Source organism: Ranitomeya imitator, chromosome 2 (genome assembly GCF_032444005.1).
Source record: "Ranitomeya imitator isolate aRanImi1 chromosome 2, aRanImi1.pri, whole genome shotgun sequence".
Lineage (NCBI taxonomy): Eukaryota > Metazoa > Chordata > Amphibia > Anura > Dendrobatidae > Ranitomeya > Ranitomeya imitator.
The window spans coordinates 364,261,035-364,276,958 of NC_091283.1; the positions used below are offsets into that span (position 1 = coordinate 364,261,035).

General features: G+C 41.9%; 1 protein-coding gene across 1 annotated transcript in view; it reads right to left on the reverse strand.

Annotated features, from left to right (window-relative positions):
* The window catches only part of LOC138666581 (zinc finger protein 271-like), a 91,783-nt gene that overhangs the window by 54,698 nt on the left and 21,161 nt on the right, over positions 1 to 15,924 (reverse strand). The window contains exon 7 of the mRNA XM_069754783.1: positions 10,340 to 11,079. Coding sequence (XP_069610884.1) covers positions 10,340 to 11,079 — 740 coding nt within the window. The remainder of the gene's footprint in view (positions 1 to 10,339; positions 11,080 to 15,924) is intronic.

Sequence of the window (15,924 nt, forward strand, 5' to 3'; positions counted from 1 at the left end):
AACGGTGCTCATTCCCTTCCGAGCTCTCCCGTGCACCCAAACGGTGGTTTACCCCCACATAAGGGGTATCAGTGTACTCAGGACAAATTGCACAACACTTTTGAGGGTCTAATTTCTCCTGTTACCTTTTAAAAATAAACGTTTGGGGGAGAAAAGATCATTTTTGTGGAAAAAATAACATTTTTTATTTTGATGGCTCTACGTTATAAACTTCTGTGAAGCACTTGGGGGTTCAAAGTGCTCATCACACATCTAGATAAGTTCCTCAAGGGGTCTAGGTTCCAAAATGGTGTCACTTGTGGGGGGTTTCCACTGTTTAGGCACATCAGGGGCTCTGCAAACGCGACATGGATCTCAATTCCAGCCATTTCTGCATTGAAAAAGTCAAATGGCGCTCCTTCAATTCCAATCTCTGCTGTGCACCCAAACAGTAGTTAACCCCCACATATGGGGTATCGCCGTATTCAGGAGAAATTGCACAACAAATTTTGTGGTCCATTTTCTCTTTTTACACTTGTGAAAATAAAAAAAATTTGTTCTGAATTAAAATGTTTGTAAAAAAAAGTTAAATGTTAATTTTTTCCTTCCACATTCCTTCAGTTCCTGTGAAACACATAAAGGGTTAATAAACCTCTTGAATGTGGTTTTCAGTACCTTGAGGGGTGCAGTTTTCAGAATGGTGTCACTTTTGGGTATTTTCTGTCATATAGGCCCCTCAAAGTGACTTTAAATGTGAGATGGTCCCTAAAAAAATGGTTTTGTAAATTTTGTTGTAAACTGAAAAATCGCAGGTCAAATTTTAACCCTTATAACTTCCTAACAAAAAAAATGTTGTTGCCAAAAGTGTGCTGATGTAAAGTAGAAATGTGGGAAATGTTATTTATTAACTATTTTGTGTGACATCTCTCTGATTTAAAAATTCAAAGTTTGAAAATTGCAAAATTTTAGCCATATTTCCATTTTTTTTCGTAAATAAATGCAAGTAATATTGAAGACATTTTACCACTAGCATGAAGTACAATATGTCATGAAAAAACAATCTCAGAATCAGCGGGATCCGTTAAAGCGTTCCAGAGTTATAACCTCATAAAGTGACAGTGGTCAGAATTGTAAAAATTGGCCCGGTCATTAAGCTGCAAATTGGCTCCATCACTAAGGGGTTAAACTGATCAAGCAAGCAGCTGCCAGCTCTGTGTCCTTTCATGACTCTGCCTCCCAGACACATTGATTCAGCTATGCCTTTAAGCTAAATATTCTCTTTGCATTACAAAACAAACCTTCACTGTGGTGCTGTCACACACTATTTTTACAATTGCTTAATTGTTTAATGACTTTCTCGATCTCTATTGCTAACCTGTAACAACCTCTCATTACCCAGATTCACCACAAAATGGCTGCTGCATTTCCTGCTTCTGCTTTTATACAGGCTATGATAGTCCATCCTAAATGGCTGTCTTTTACCATGTGATGTGATAGATGCAAAGTATTACAGGGAAGCCCACAGGGCCATGCCCAAGATCATGGGAACTTTTTCTGGGTGCTGTAATGTATAAAATTAGATTGACCATTTTAGGCTATTTGTGTGAAGCGACTCGTCTATTGCTCGAATTCACTGGATTCGTAGAATTCCTGAATATTTAAATTTTCATTTCAATAAAATGTAACTTCTGCAATCTGACCTAGCAGTGTTTCTCATTATACTTTTGACTAAACCCCCAACATTCTTGCTGGTTTGACCATTGGACTGCATTATACCTCTTTTTCCTACTGCTTCTGATTGATCACCAGGACTATAATTCCCCTGTCTATGCAATTCAATCTGATTTTTTTCCCGACTCGATCTCTGTGGTACCAACATAGATGTAGAGGTTTAATTTCTTCTTGGCACATCATTAGCTAAACTGCATATGCATCACAAGATCCCCTATTGTGAAGGCAAGATTTCTGTACATTCAAATAATTAAAATGCTTCGTATTGCTGCATCCTTAAAGATCAATAAAGGACGTATAAAGAAAAAAAATTAAATTATAGGATTTTGACTGGTAAATTACAGGAACAGAGATAACTGTAGTATGAAGAATCTTTCATCCAACAACCAATATGTATGGGGGCCTACGTATTCATGAACGCTGATCTTATTGATTGGCAGCAGTTGTCACATGTACTGTAGTGGTAAAGTCAATCCTGCAGTCTGTCAGCAAAGATAAGATCAGCGATGGAGGTGCGGCACTGGACCTGGGGAAGCACACTATTCATACGTTTGTTATTTTCTATATATGCAAGTTTATCGGCAAATAGAAATGAATCAAGCCACAGCAGACACACCTTTTCTCAGCACTCTGATGCCTCCACATCTGCAGTCCCATTTGAGGGGGGAAGGCTGCTGCTGCTACTAAAAGCCAGGAGCAAGCCACACCCCTTCTTCTCATGTTGGCTGTTACTCACGGGGAGCTGCACACTGTGTGTGATGGGTTTACTCCTTGCTGTTTCTGTTCTTTACTCTGCACCTACCTTCTGTTACTTTTTAGGAAGTAGGCAGCATATAATCTAACAGGACGTAGTCTATATTTGTATTTCATTGTTTACTTTACTCACTCTGGGATCTTTCCTTTTTTTCAGCACTTCCACTTTTGTAGGTAATTTATACTTTCAGGCAGAATAGGTCTGAATTGCCATTTTCTAGTCTGTGGTTAGGGCTATGTCTGCTCATGGAGGAACCATTAAAGACTGCGTGTCTCCAGTCTGTACAGGAATCGGCAGGGTCAGTTGCAATTTTTAGTTTGTTACCTATTTTCCAAAGTGAGTTGCTACTCTATCATAACAAACATATAGTCCACAATGTTGTTTGCTTTATCCCCACTAATATGATTGCCAAAGGAAAAGAAGTGCAATTGTGACCTATGTTTGGTAGCACTACTCTTGCCAGAGGGTTGGTGCCAATGGTCCAGCTACTTGCAGCTGCCAAAATCTTATTGCAACCAAAGTTGAAACCATGAGGCAACAAAACATATTTCCAGCCCTACATAAAGTGCTTAAAATATCACAATTATTATGTCAGTACATACACATTGTAATGGCACTATAGTTATCATTGAATACCCATATCCAGACTATGTCCCAAACAATTTAAGAAAAACCTACTAACAAGATATGTAGTCATAATGTAGCCAAGTAATGATTTTTTATTAAATCATAACAATTGGTCACATCAAAGGTTAAAATCAGACTCAAAATGAATACACAGAGGGGGCGACATTACATACGGTAGTTGGAGGAGATTAAAACAGTGGTGCATATATTGTTTACTTAAAATAGGTACCGTATATACTTGAGTATAAGCCGACCCCCCAAATTTTGCTACAAAAAACTGGGAAAACTTAATGACTCGAGTATAAGCCTAGGGTGGGAAATGCAGCAGCTACTGGTAAATTTCAAAAGTAAAAATAGATACCAATAAAAGTAAAATTAATTGAGATATCAGTAGGTTAAGTGTTTTTGAATATCCATATTAAATCAGGAGCCCCATATAATGCTCCATACAGTTCATGATGGCCCCATAAGATGCTCCATATTAAAATATGCCCCATATCATGCTGCACAAAGGTCAATAATGGCCCCATAAGATGCTCCATACAAAATACGCCCCATAAAGTTTATGATGGGCCCAATAAGATGCTCCATATTAAAATATGCCCCATATAATCCTGCATAAAGGTTAATAATGGCCCCATAAGATGCTCCATAGACACATTTGCCTAATATAATGCTGCACAAATGTTGATTATGGCCCCATAAGATGTTCCATAGAGATATTTACCCCATATAGTGCTGTACAAACGTTATGGCCCCATAAGATGCTCCATACAGACACATTTGCCCCATTATAGTGCTGCACAAACGTTGATTATTGCCCCATAAGATGCTCCATAAAGATATTTACCCCATACAGTGCTGCACAAACGTTGATTATGGCCCCATAAGATGCTCCAGACAGACACATTTTCCCCATTACAGTGCTGCACAAACGTTGATTATGGCCCCATAAGATGCTCCATAAAGATATTTGCCCCATACAGTGCTGCACAAACGTTGATAATGGCCCCATAAGATGCTCCCTAAAGATATTTGCCCCATATGCTGTTGCTGCGATAAAAAACAAAAATCATACTCACCTCTCGTCGCTCAGGCCCCCGGCACTTTCAATATTCACCTCTCCTCGTTCCGGGCGCCGCTCTGTCTTCAGCGTCTTCTGCACGGACGATCAGGCAGAGGGCCCACACTAACCACGTCACCGCGCCCTCTGACCTGAGCATCACTGCAGAAGATGCTGAAGACGGAGCGGCGCCCGGAACGAGGAGAGATGAATATCGCGCAGCGCTCCCCCTCCCCATTATACTCACCTGCTCCTGGCGCGGTGTCCCTGGTTCTCCAACGCCGCAGCTTCTTCCTGTACTGAGTGGTCACATGGTACCGCTCATTACAGTAATGAATATGCAGCTCCACCCCTATGGGAGTGGAGTGGGGTCCATATTCATTACTTTACTGAGCGGTACCATGTGACCGCTCAGTACAGGAAGAAGCTGCAGCACCGGGAGAGCCAGGGACCTGCAGGGACCGCGCCGGGAGCAGGTGAGTATTATTAGACTCCCCTCCCCTGCCGACCCCTGGGTATGACTCGAGTATAAGCCGAGAGGGGGACTTTCAGCCCCAAAAAATGGGCTGAAAATCTCGGCTTATACTCGAGTATATACAGTATATAATAGATAAATGTAATCAGTAGTAATTAAGGTAAGTATACCAATGAAAATATTCAAGCACAGTGCACTATTTCAAAGTAAAAAAGAGTATGGAAATCAAAGAGATCAAATAATTTGCAAAAGTGCCTATCAAACCCAGGTACTAGTGATGAGTGAACATGCTCAGATAACATCTTATCTGAGCACGCTTGGGTGTTATCCGAGCAACTGGTAGTTCTTGTGTGTTCTAGTGTTTCTACATGTGGGGATTCCCTAACAAACAGGCAATCCCATATGTGTTGATGCTGTCTAACAGCTGAAAATCATGTAGCCGCAGTGACTCAAACATAATATACGAGCATTCCCTATAAATACCCTTAGCAGCTGGTATCAGGACAGGTGGGTGTCAGCCCTGTCACAAAATAAAAGAAAGAAATAGATAAAATCTGAACCGCGCTTAAAGGTATAACACAAAGAATATGTGTATGCACCTATAGTATAGAGGATCCACCAACTAGCAAGGTAAAGGAACCCTATATATGGCAGCTGAACCCTTGAGTGCTGCCTACCAGAAATAAGAAACCCTAATATAGGCAATGAATTAGTAAAGTATAGAAAAAAAATCAGAAGTCCCACTTCCTAGGAATCCAGGAAGACATCAGACGGTTAATGGTGCCAGACTGAATTCACCGAGAGGGTCAACTCCCCAAAACAATGCAATTACAAGTTATGCATAATGTATATTATATATCTAATATATAAAGCTGAATGTGTGTGTATGTGTGTGTGTGTATGAATGTATGTATGTCCGGGATTGGCATCTGCATCGTCGCAGCTACAGCCACAAAATTTTGCACAATCACACGTCTGGACCCTGAGAGCATCATAGGCTATGTTGTGAGGTGAAATTTTAACCCCGCGCTTTCCAATTCACCAAACAATTTTGCCCCTATCTACATAATGGGGAAAAAGTGAAAGGAAAAGTGTTGGAGGCGTCGCAGCTACAGCCACAAAATTTTGCACAGTCACACATCTGGACCCCGAGAGCGTCATAGGCTATGCTGTGAGGTGAAATTTTGACCCCGCGCGTTCCAATTCACCAAACAATTTTGCCCCTATCTACATAATAGGGAAAAAAGTGGAAGGAAAAGTGTTGGAGGCGTCGCAGCTACAGCCACAAAATTTTGCACAGTCACACATCTGGACCCCGAGAGTGTCATAGGCTATGTTGTGAGGCGAAATTTTAACCCCGCGCGTTCCAATTCACCAAACAATTTTGCCCCTATCTACATAATGGGGAAAAAAGTGGAAGGAAAAGTGTTGGAGGCGTCGCAGCTACAGCCACAAAATTTTGCACAGTCACACGTCTGGATCCTGAGAGCATCATAGGCTATGTTGTGAGGTGAAATTTTAACCCCGCGCTTTCCAATTCACCAAACAATTTTGCCCCTATCTACATAATGGGGAAAAGTGAAAGGAAAGTGTTGGAGGCAAATTGACAGCTGCCAGATGTGAACTTTTGTCTTTCGCCACATAAAAGTCGAAAGACAAAAGTCGCCGCTCAAAACTCGCCACGCTCAAAACTCGCCACGCGCAAAACTCGCCACATGCAAAAACTAGGCTCATGCAAAACTCGCCACAAGTGCAAAACTCACCTCATGGAAAACTCGCCACACGCAAAACTTGCACACGCGGAAAAATTGCCACATGCACAAAAGTTGCAACACATGCAAAAGTTGCCTCACACAAAACTTGCACATACTCAATAGGCACCACACATAAAACTCGCCACGCGCAAAACTCGCCATGCGCAAAACTTGCTGCACACAACTTGCTACACTAACCTGTCACATGCAACTCGACACACAAAAAGTTGCTACACGCATGTTGCCACACAAATCTCATCTCACAAAAGTCGCTACATGCATGTCGCCACACGCAACTCAACACACACAACTTGACAAACGAAACTCGCCCTAAAACACACACAAGTCTGGTATTATCCTTCAAAAATAAAAATCTGATTAATAAGCAGACAAACTACAAGAGCAACAAACGTACCATATAGGAAATACGGCAGCTGTCAGTCACATGACCTGTCTATTATGTGTATGTGTGAGCTAATATATACTGCCAGGGGGAGGGCTTCCTGTTGGCTGGGGATTTATCAGGCTGCCAATTTAGCTTACAAATACTGAGGTAAAAATACTGAGCAAATAACGTGTGAACGAGGTCTAATACAGGAGGAGATGACACACAGGTATATACTATATACAGGGGAGATGACACACAGATATATACTATATACAGGAGAGATGACACACAGGTATATACTATATAGAGGAGGAGATGACATACAGGTACATACTATATACAGGAGGAGATGACATACAGGTATATACTATATACAGGAGGAGATGACACACAGGTATATACTATATACAGGAGCAGATGACCTACAAGTATATACTATATACAGGAGATGACATACAGGTATATGCTATGTATAGAAGATGACATACAGGTATATACTATATACAGGAGGAGATGACACACAGATATATACTATATGCAGGGGAGATGACACAGGTATATACTATATACAGGAGATGACATACAGGTATATACTATATATAGGAGGAGATGACATACAGGTATATACTGTATATAGGAGGAGATGACATACAGGTATATACTATATACAGGGGAGATGACACACAGCAGATATATACTATATACAGGGGAGATGACATACAGGTATATACTATATACAGGAGATGACATACAGGTGTATACTATATATAAGGGAGATGAGAAACATGTATATACTGAGGTGAAAATGAGAGGTGTGCGGTGAAAATGAAAAGGTGTTCGTGCAAAATGAGAGGAGTGAGGGAAAATAGTGGAGTGATCGGAAAATGACAGATGTGAGGTCGAAATGACAAGTGTTAGGGGGGAATGAGAGGAGTGAGGGAGAAAATGAGAGGTGTGAGGGAGAAAATGAGAGATGTGATTGGGAAAATGAGAGGCGTGATGGGAAAATAAGAAAAGTGAGGTGCTATAACTAACCACAGATATTTACTATGCCCAGGCAACGCCGGGCTCTTCAGCTAGTATATGTATATACAGTGGGGCAAAAAAGTATTTAGTCAGTCAGCAATAGTGCAAGTTCCACCACTTAAAATGATGAGAGGCGTCTGTAATTTACATCATAGGTAGACCTCAACTATGGGAGACAAACTGAGAAAAAAAAATCCAGAAAATCACATTGTCTGTTTTTTTAACATTTTATTTGCATATTATGGTGGAAAATAAGTATTTGGTCAGAAACAAACAATCAAGATTTCTGGCTCTCACAGACCTGTAACTTCTTCTTTAAGAGTCTCCTCTTTCCTCCACTCATTACCTGTAGTAATGGCACCTGTTTAAACTTGTTATCAGTATAAAAAGATACCTGTGCACACCCTCAAACAGTCTGACTCCAAACTCCACTATGATGAAGACCAAAGAGCTGTCAAAGGACACCAGAAACAAAATTGTAGCCATGCACCAGGCTGGGAAGACTGAATCTGCAATAGCCAACCAGCTTGGAGTGAAGAAATCAACAGTGGGAGCAATAATTAGAAAATGGAAGACATACAAGACCACTGATAATCTCCCTCGATCTGGGGCTCCATGCAAAATCCCACCCCGTGGGGTCAGAATGATCACAAGAACGGTGAGCAAAAATCCCAGAACCACGCGGGGGGACCTAGTGAATGAACTGCAGAGAGCTGGGACCAATGTAACAAGGCCTACCATAAGTAACACACTGCGCCACCATGGACTCAGATCCTGCAGTGCCAGACGTGTCCCACTGCTTAAGCCAGTACATGTCCGGGCCCGTCTGAAGTTTGCTAGAGAGCATTTGGATGATCCAGAGGAGTTTTGGGAGAATGTCCTATGGTCTGATGAAACCAAACTGGAACTGTTTGGTAGAAACACAACTTGTCGTGTTTGGAGGAAAAAGAATACTGAGTTGCATCCATCAAACACCATACCTACTGTAAAGCATGGTGGTGGAAACATCATGCTTTGGGGCTGTTTCTCTGCAAAGGGGCCAGGACGACTGATCCGGTACATGAAAGAATGAATGGGGCCATGTATCGTGAGATTTTGAGTGCAAACCTCCTTCCATCAGCAAGGGCATTGAAGATGAAACGTGGCTGGGTCTTTCAACATGACAATGATCCAAAGCACACCGCCAGGGCAACGAAGGAGTGGCTTTGTAAGAAGCATTTCAAGGTCCTGGAGTGGCCTAGCCAGTCTCCAGATCTCAACCCTATAGAAAACCTTTGGAGGGAGTTGAAAGTCCGTGTTGCCAAGCGAAAAGCCAAAAACATCACTGCTCTAGAGGAGATCTGCATGGAGGAATGGGCCAACATACCAACAACAGTGTGTGGCAACCTTGTGAAGACTTACAGAAAACGTTTGACCTCTGTCATTGCCAACAAAAGATATATTACAAAGTATTGAGATGAAACTTTGTTTCTGACCAAATACTTATTTTCCACCATAATATGCAAAAAAATGATAAAAAAACAGACAATGTGATTTTCTGGATTTTTTTTTCTCAGTTTGTCTCCCATAGTTGAGGTCTACCTATGATGTAAATTACAGACGCCTCTCATCTTTTTAAGTGGTGGAACTTGCACTATTGCTGACTGACTAAATACTTTTTTGCCCCACTGTATGTCTCTATACAGAGACTGGGCTCATGAGACCCACTCGCCGGTGCTTCTGGTATACTGAATACTGAGAACGAAGTGTGAAGTGTGAATCCCCACATATGTTGAGGCTATCTAACCGCTGCATATTATGTATCCGCATGGACTCGAATATAACATACAAGCATGCCCAGATGCTCGGAAAACACCCGAGAGTGCTCGGATAAGACGTTATCTGAGCACGTTCACTCATCAGTACCAGGTACATAAAGGGGAAACAAAAGTGCAAACACGTGAACTCATATCCTCTTGCTGGAATAGCAGCAGGCTCCAGCACTAGTTTCAGCGCTAGCCTTTGTCAAGGGACAGTAGGCCAAGTCAAATTATAAGGTGGTAGGCCAAGGCATGCGGCAGATGGAGGGATACACAGATTTGTGGACTGTTGCACTAGAGAGTTACGTCCTAGAAGGTCAATCAGGCTGTAGCCTTATGCTGGAGGCCACTCATTCTGTTAAGATGTTTCATCTTCACGGCATTTAAGCCGCATGATTTATGCTATTCTTTACATAGAACAGGAAACCAATGAAGGAGAGAGTGGGTGTTACCTTTCTATTTTGCTCTAGACTTCCTGTCCATGCTTGAGGCATGGATTCAAAACTCATGGGAGCTGGCATGTGGGAAAGAAAAATATTCAAAACACTTGGAATATTGCTTTTTATTTGCTATTTGAATAACAGAGGAATATTAGTAACAGCATGCATTTTTTATTCTAATTTTAGTTCCAAATTGCTTTTACCTTCCTCATTTACTTACTTTTCTTTACTTTGACTGAATACATAGTTTTTACCCATGTGAGGTTTATTTTAATGAACAACAAAACATGATTTTTTATTTTAAGAAATTATTTTTTCACCGTCTAGGTATGATAATGGATTCTTCCCTTTGTGAATTCTACGGTGTTTAACAAGAGTTGATTTAGTTGCAAAACATTTTCCGCATTCTGAACATGAATATGGCTTCTCCCCTGTGTGAGTTCTTAGATGTTCTATAAGATTTGATTTATCTGCACAACATTTCCCACATTCTGAACATGAAAAAGGTTTCTCCCCTGTGTGAGTTCTTTGGTGTCTAGCAAGATGCACTTTCTGATTAAAACGTTTCCCACATTCTGAACATGAATATGGCTTCTCCCCTGTGTGTCTTCTGTAGTGTATAAAAAGACTTGATTTATCTACAAAACATTTCCCACATTCTGTGCATGAATGTGGCTTTACTCCTGTGTGACTTCGCTGATGTGTGATAAGATGTGATCTTTCTACAAAACATTTACCACATTCTGAACATGAAAATGGCTTAACCCCTGTGTGAGTTCTCTGATGTTTACCAAGATTTGATTTATTTGCAAAACATTTCCCACATTCTAAACAAGAAAATCTGTTTTCCTCTCTGTGATTTTTTTGATATGTAAAATAAGACATTATGAAAGAAAAACTTTTTTCATATTCTGAACATAATGATGCCTTCTTTCCTGTGAAAGAACTTTCATATTTAACATCCGTTTCATGACTTTTGTTTTCCCGAAAAGTCTGTGATGAATCGTAAAACAGGACCTGTTTAAAAGGATCAGATGACAGATCTGCTGAGAATGAAACCAATGATTATTTTTTAATAAAATATCTTTAAATAACAAAATTTACTTTAATAACATGTCTATATAAAATGTCCATAGAAATTGCAAGTTATGTAGCAAAATTATATACCAACATAAACATTTCACAGTCTAACATTAGACCTGAGAGAAGGAACTAGTAGAGCAGGGGTGTCAAACTGCATTCCTCGAGGGCCTCAAACCATGCGTGTTTTCAAGATTTCCTTAGCATTGCACAAGGTGCTGGAATCATTCTCTGCTGGTGATTAAATTATCACCTGTGCAATGCAAGGAAATCCTGAAAACATGACCTGTTTGCAGCCCTCGAGGAATGCAGTTTGACACCCCTGCAGTAGAGTATGATTTTCGACCCTCTTTGTTCGTCCTACCTCCCAAATATTATAATAATAAGCCAACAAAAAATGTTGTGGAGGCCAAAATGCCAATTAATTAAAAACTTTTACTCATCCTAAAGTACCAGTTTCTATAACCCAATCCAGCAAAATCGGCTCTCCGAAAGCCAAATATCCACCTCTTCTGAGCCTTGCAGTGTGCCCAAACCACATTTAGCATCCATGTATTTGGCATTGCTAAAGTGAGAAGAACCCACTTAATTTACGGTGTGTGTCTCCTGAAGCACAATCTGTTCACTATGTATTGGGCACTAAAATGGCATATTTGCAATTTTCCTTCTGCAACGCTCACTGTGTGCTAATTTCCAAAACACTGCTTAAACACTGGTTAAAATTTTTACTACTCCTATAAACTAATTTCTTGAGGAAAATGGAGACACTTTATAGATTTTCTATTGTTCTGGTTTTTGTTGTGAGTTCTGTGGCTGAATTCACTCCTGTGGTCACGAGTGGTACTGCAGCTTCTGAGCTTCCTCCCTCAGGTTTTCTGGTGAGCTCGTTGGCTGCTTCATTACTTAACTCCGCCTGATGCTGCTATCCTTGCTCCTTGTCAATGTTTCAGTGTTGGATCTGAGCTTCTCCTGATTGTTCCTGTGTCCTGCTGCTCTGTATAGCTAAGTGCTTTTTGCTTTTTTGTTGCTTTTTTTCTGTCCAGCTTGTCTTTTGTTTTGCTGGAAGCTCTGAGACGCAAAGGGTGTACCACCGTGCCGTTAGTTCGGCACGGTGGGTTTTTTTTTTGCCCCCTTTGTGTGGTTTTGCTTTAGGGTTTTTTGTAGACTGCAAAGTTCGCTTTACTGTCCTCGCTCTGTCCTAGAATATCGGGCCCCACTTTGCTGAATCTATTTCATCCCTACGTTTTGTCTTTTCATCTTACTCACAGTCATTATATGTGGGGGGCTGCCTTTTCCTTTGGGGAATTTCTCTGGGGCAAGTCAGGCCTATTTTTCTATCTTCAGGCTAGCTAGTTTCTTAGGCTGTGCCGAGTTGCCTAGGTAGTTGTTAGGCGCAATCCACAGCCGCTTTTAGTTGTGTTTAGGATAGGATCAGGTGTGCAGTCTACAGAGTTTCCACGTCTCAGAGCTCGTTCTTGTATTTTTGGGTATTTGTCAGATCACTGGGTGCGCTCTGATCGCTAAGCACACTGTGTTTCTGGATTGCCTTCATAACACCTGTCATTAGCAAACATAACAGTACAAGGAGCCTAACTAATGATTCTCAATAGAGGAAAAGAGAAAGTTCTGACATCATTTTTTTTTTTTTTTTCTCAGCTCTGTGTTCACTTTTTTTTTTTTCCCCTAGACATTTGGGTGATTCTGGACACAGGTGTGGACATGGATATTCAGGGTCTGTGCTCTTCAATGGATAATCTCGTTATAAATGTACAAAAAATTCAAAATACTATTGATCAGAAATCTATGTTAGAACCAAGAATTCCTATTCCTGATTTGTTTTTTGGAGATAGAACTAAGTTTCTAAGTTTCAAAAATAATTGTAAGCTATTTCTGGCCTTGAAACCTCATTCTTCTGGTAATCCTATTCAACAGGTTTTGATTATTATTTCTTTTTTGCGCGGCGACCCTCAAGACTGGGCATTTTCTCTTGCGCCAGGAGACCCTGCATTGAGTAGTGTCGATGCGTTTTTCCTGGCGCTCGGATTGCTGTACGATGAGCCTAATTCAGTGGATCAGGCTGAGAAAAATTTGCTGGCTTTGTGCCAGGGTCAGGATGATGTAGAAGTATATTGTCAGAAATTTAGGAAATGGTCAGTACTCACTCAGTGGAATGAATCTGCGCTGGCAGCTTTGTTCAGAAAGGGTCTCTCTGAGGCTCTTAAGGATGTCATGGTGGGATTTCCTATGCCTGCTGGTTTGAATGAGTCTTTGTCTTTGGCCATTCAGATCGGTCGACGCTTGCGCGAGCGTAAATCTGTGCACCATTTGGCGGTACTGCCTGAGGTTAAACCTGAGCCTATGCAGTGCGATAGGACTATGACTAGAGTTGAACGGCAGGAATACAGACGTCTGAATGGTCTGTGTTTCTACTGTGGTGATTCCACTCATGCTATTGCTGATTGTCCTAAGCGCACTAAGCGGTCCGCTAGGTCTGCCGTCATTGGTACTGTACAGTCCAAATTCCTTCTGTCCATTACCTTGATATGCTCTTTGTCGTCGTTTTCTGTCATGGCGTTTGTGGATTCGGGCGCTGCCCTGAATCTGATGGATTTGGATTATGCTAAACGTTGTGGGTTTTTCTTGGAGCCTTTGCGGTGTCCTATTCCATTGAGAGGAATTGATGCTACACCTTTGGCCAAGAATAAACCTCAATACTGGGCCCAGCTGACCATGTGCACGGCTCCTGCACATCAGGAAGTTATTCGCTTTCTGGTGTTGCATAATCTGCATGATGTGGTCGTGTTGGGGTTGCCATGGCTACAAACCCATAATCCAGTATTGGATTGGAATTCCATGTCGGTATCCAGCTGGGGTTGTCAGCGGGTACATGGTGATGTTCCATTTTTGTCGATTTCGTCATCCACCCCTTCTGAGGTCCCAGAGTTCTTGTCTGATTATCAGGATGTATTTGAAGAGCCCAAGTCCGATGCTCTACCTCCGCATAGGGATTGTGATTGTGCTATCAATTTGATTCCTGGTAGTAAATTCCCTAAAGGTCGATTATTTAATTTATCCGTGCCCGAACACGCCGCTATGCGCAGTTATGTGAAGGAATCCCTGGAGAAGGGACATATTCGCCCATCGTCTTCACCACTGGGAGCAGGGTTCTTCTTTGTAGCCAAGAAGGATGGTTCGCTGAGACAGTGTATTGATTACCGCCTTCTTAATAAGATCACTGTTAAATTTCAGTATCCCTTGCCATTGTTATCTGACTTGTTTGCTCGGATTAAGGGGGCTAGTTGGTTCACTAAGATAGATCTTCGTGGTGCGTATAATCTGGTGAGAATCAGGCAAGGAGATGAATGGAAAACTGCATTCAATACGCCCGAGGGTCATTTTGAGTATCTGGTGATGCCGTTCGGACTGGCCAATGCTCCATCTGTGTTTCAGTCTTTTATGCATGATATCTTCCGTGAGTATCTGGATAAATTCCTGATTGTTTACTTGGATGACATTTTGATCTTCTCAGATGATTGGGAGTCTCATGTGAAGCAGGTCAGAATGGTTTTTCAGGTCCTGCATGCTAACTCTTTGTTTGTGAAGGGATCAAAGTGTCTCTTCGGTGTGCAGAAAGTTTCATTTTTGGGGTTCATCTTTACCCCTTCTACTATCGAGATGGATCCAGTTAAGGTCCAAGCCATCCAGGATTGGATTCAGCCGACATCTCTGAAAAGTCTGCAAAAGTTCCTGGGCTTTGCTAATTTTTATCGTCGCTTCATCTGTAATTTTTCTAGCATTGCCAAACCATTGACCGATTTGACCAAGAAGGGTGCTGATTTGGTTAATTGGTCTTCTGCTGCTGTGGAAGCTTTTCAGGAGTTGAAGCGTCATTTTTGTTCTGCCCCTGTGTTGTGTCAGCCAGATGTTTCTCTTCCGGTCGAGGTTGATGCTTCTGAGATTGGAGCAGGGGCGGTTTTGTCACAGAGAGGTTCTGATTGCTCAGTGATGAAACCATGTGCTTTCTTTTCCAGGAAGTTTTCGCCCGCTGAGCGTAATTATGATGTGGGCAATCGAGAGTTGCTGGACATGAAGAGGGCATTCGAGGAGTGGCGTCATTGGCTTGAAGGAGCTAAGCATCGCGTGGTGGTATTGACTGATCATAAGAACTTGACTTATCTCGAGTCTGCCAAGCGCTTGAATCCTAGACAGGCCCGTTGGTCGTTATTTTTTGCCCGCTTCGACTTTGTGATTTCGTACCTTCCGGGCTCTAAAAATGTGAAGGCGGATGCTCTGTCTAGGAGTTTTGTGCCCGACTCTCCGGGTTTATCTGAGCCAGCGGGTATCCTCAAGGAAGGAGTCATTGTGTCTGCCATCTCCCCTGATTTGCGGCGGGTGCTGCAAAAATTTCAGGCGAATAAACCTGATCGTTGTCCAGCAGAGAAACTGTTCGTCCCTGATAGGTGGACTAATAAACTTATCTCTGAACTTCATTGTTCGGTGTTGGCTGGTCATCCTGGAATCTTTGGTACCAGAGAGTTAGTGGCTAGATCCTTCTGGTGGCCATCTCTGTCACGGGATGTACGTACTTTTGTGCAGTCCTGTGGGATTTGTGCTAGGGCTAAGCCCTGCTGTTCTCGTGCCAGTGGGTTGCTTTTGCCCTTGCCGGTCCCAAAGAGGCCTTGGACACATATTTCGATGGATTTCATTTCTGACCTTCCCGTTTCTCAAAAGATGTCAGTCATTTGGGTGGTCTGTGATCGCTTTTCTAAAATGGTCCATCTGGTGCCCTTGGCTAAATTGCCTTCCTC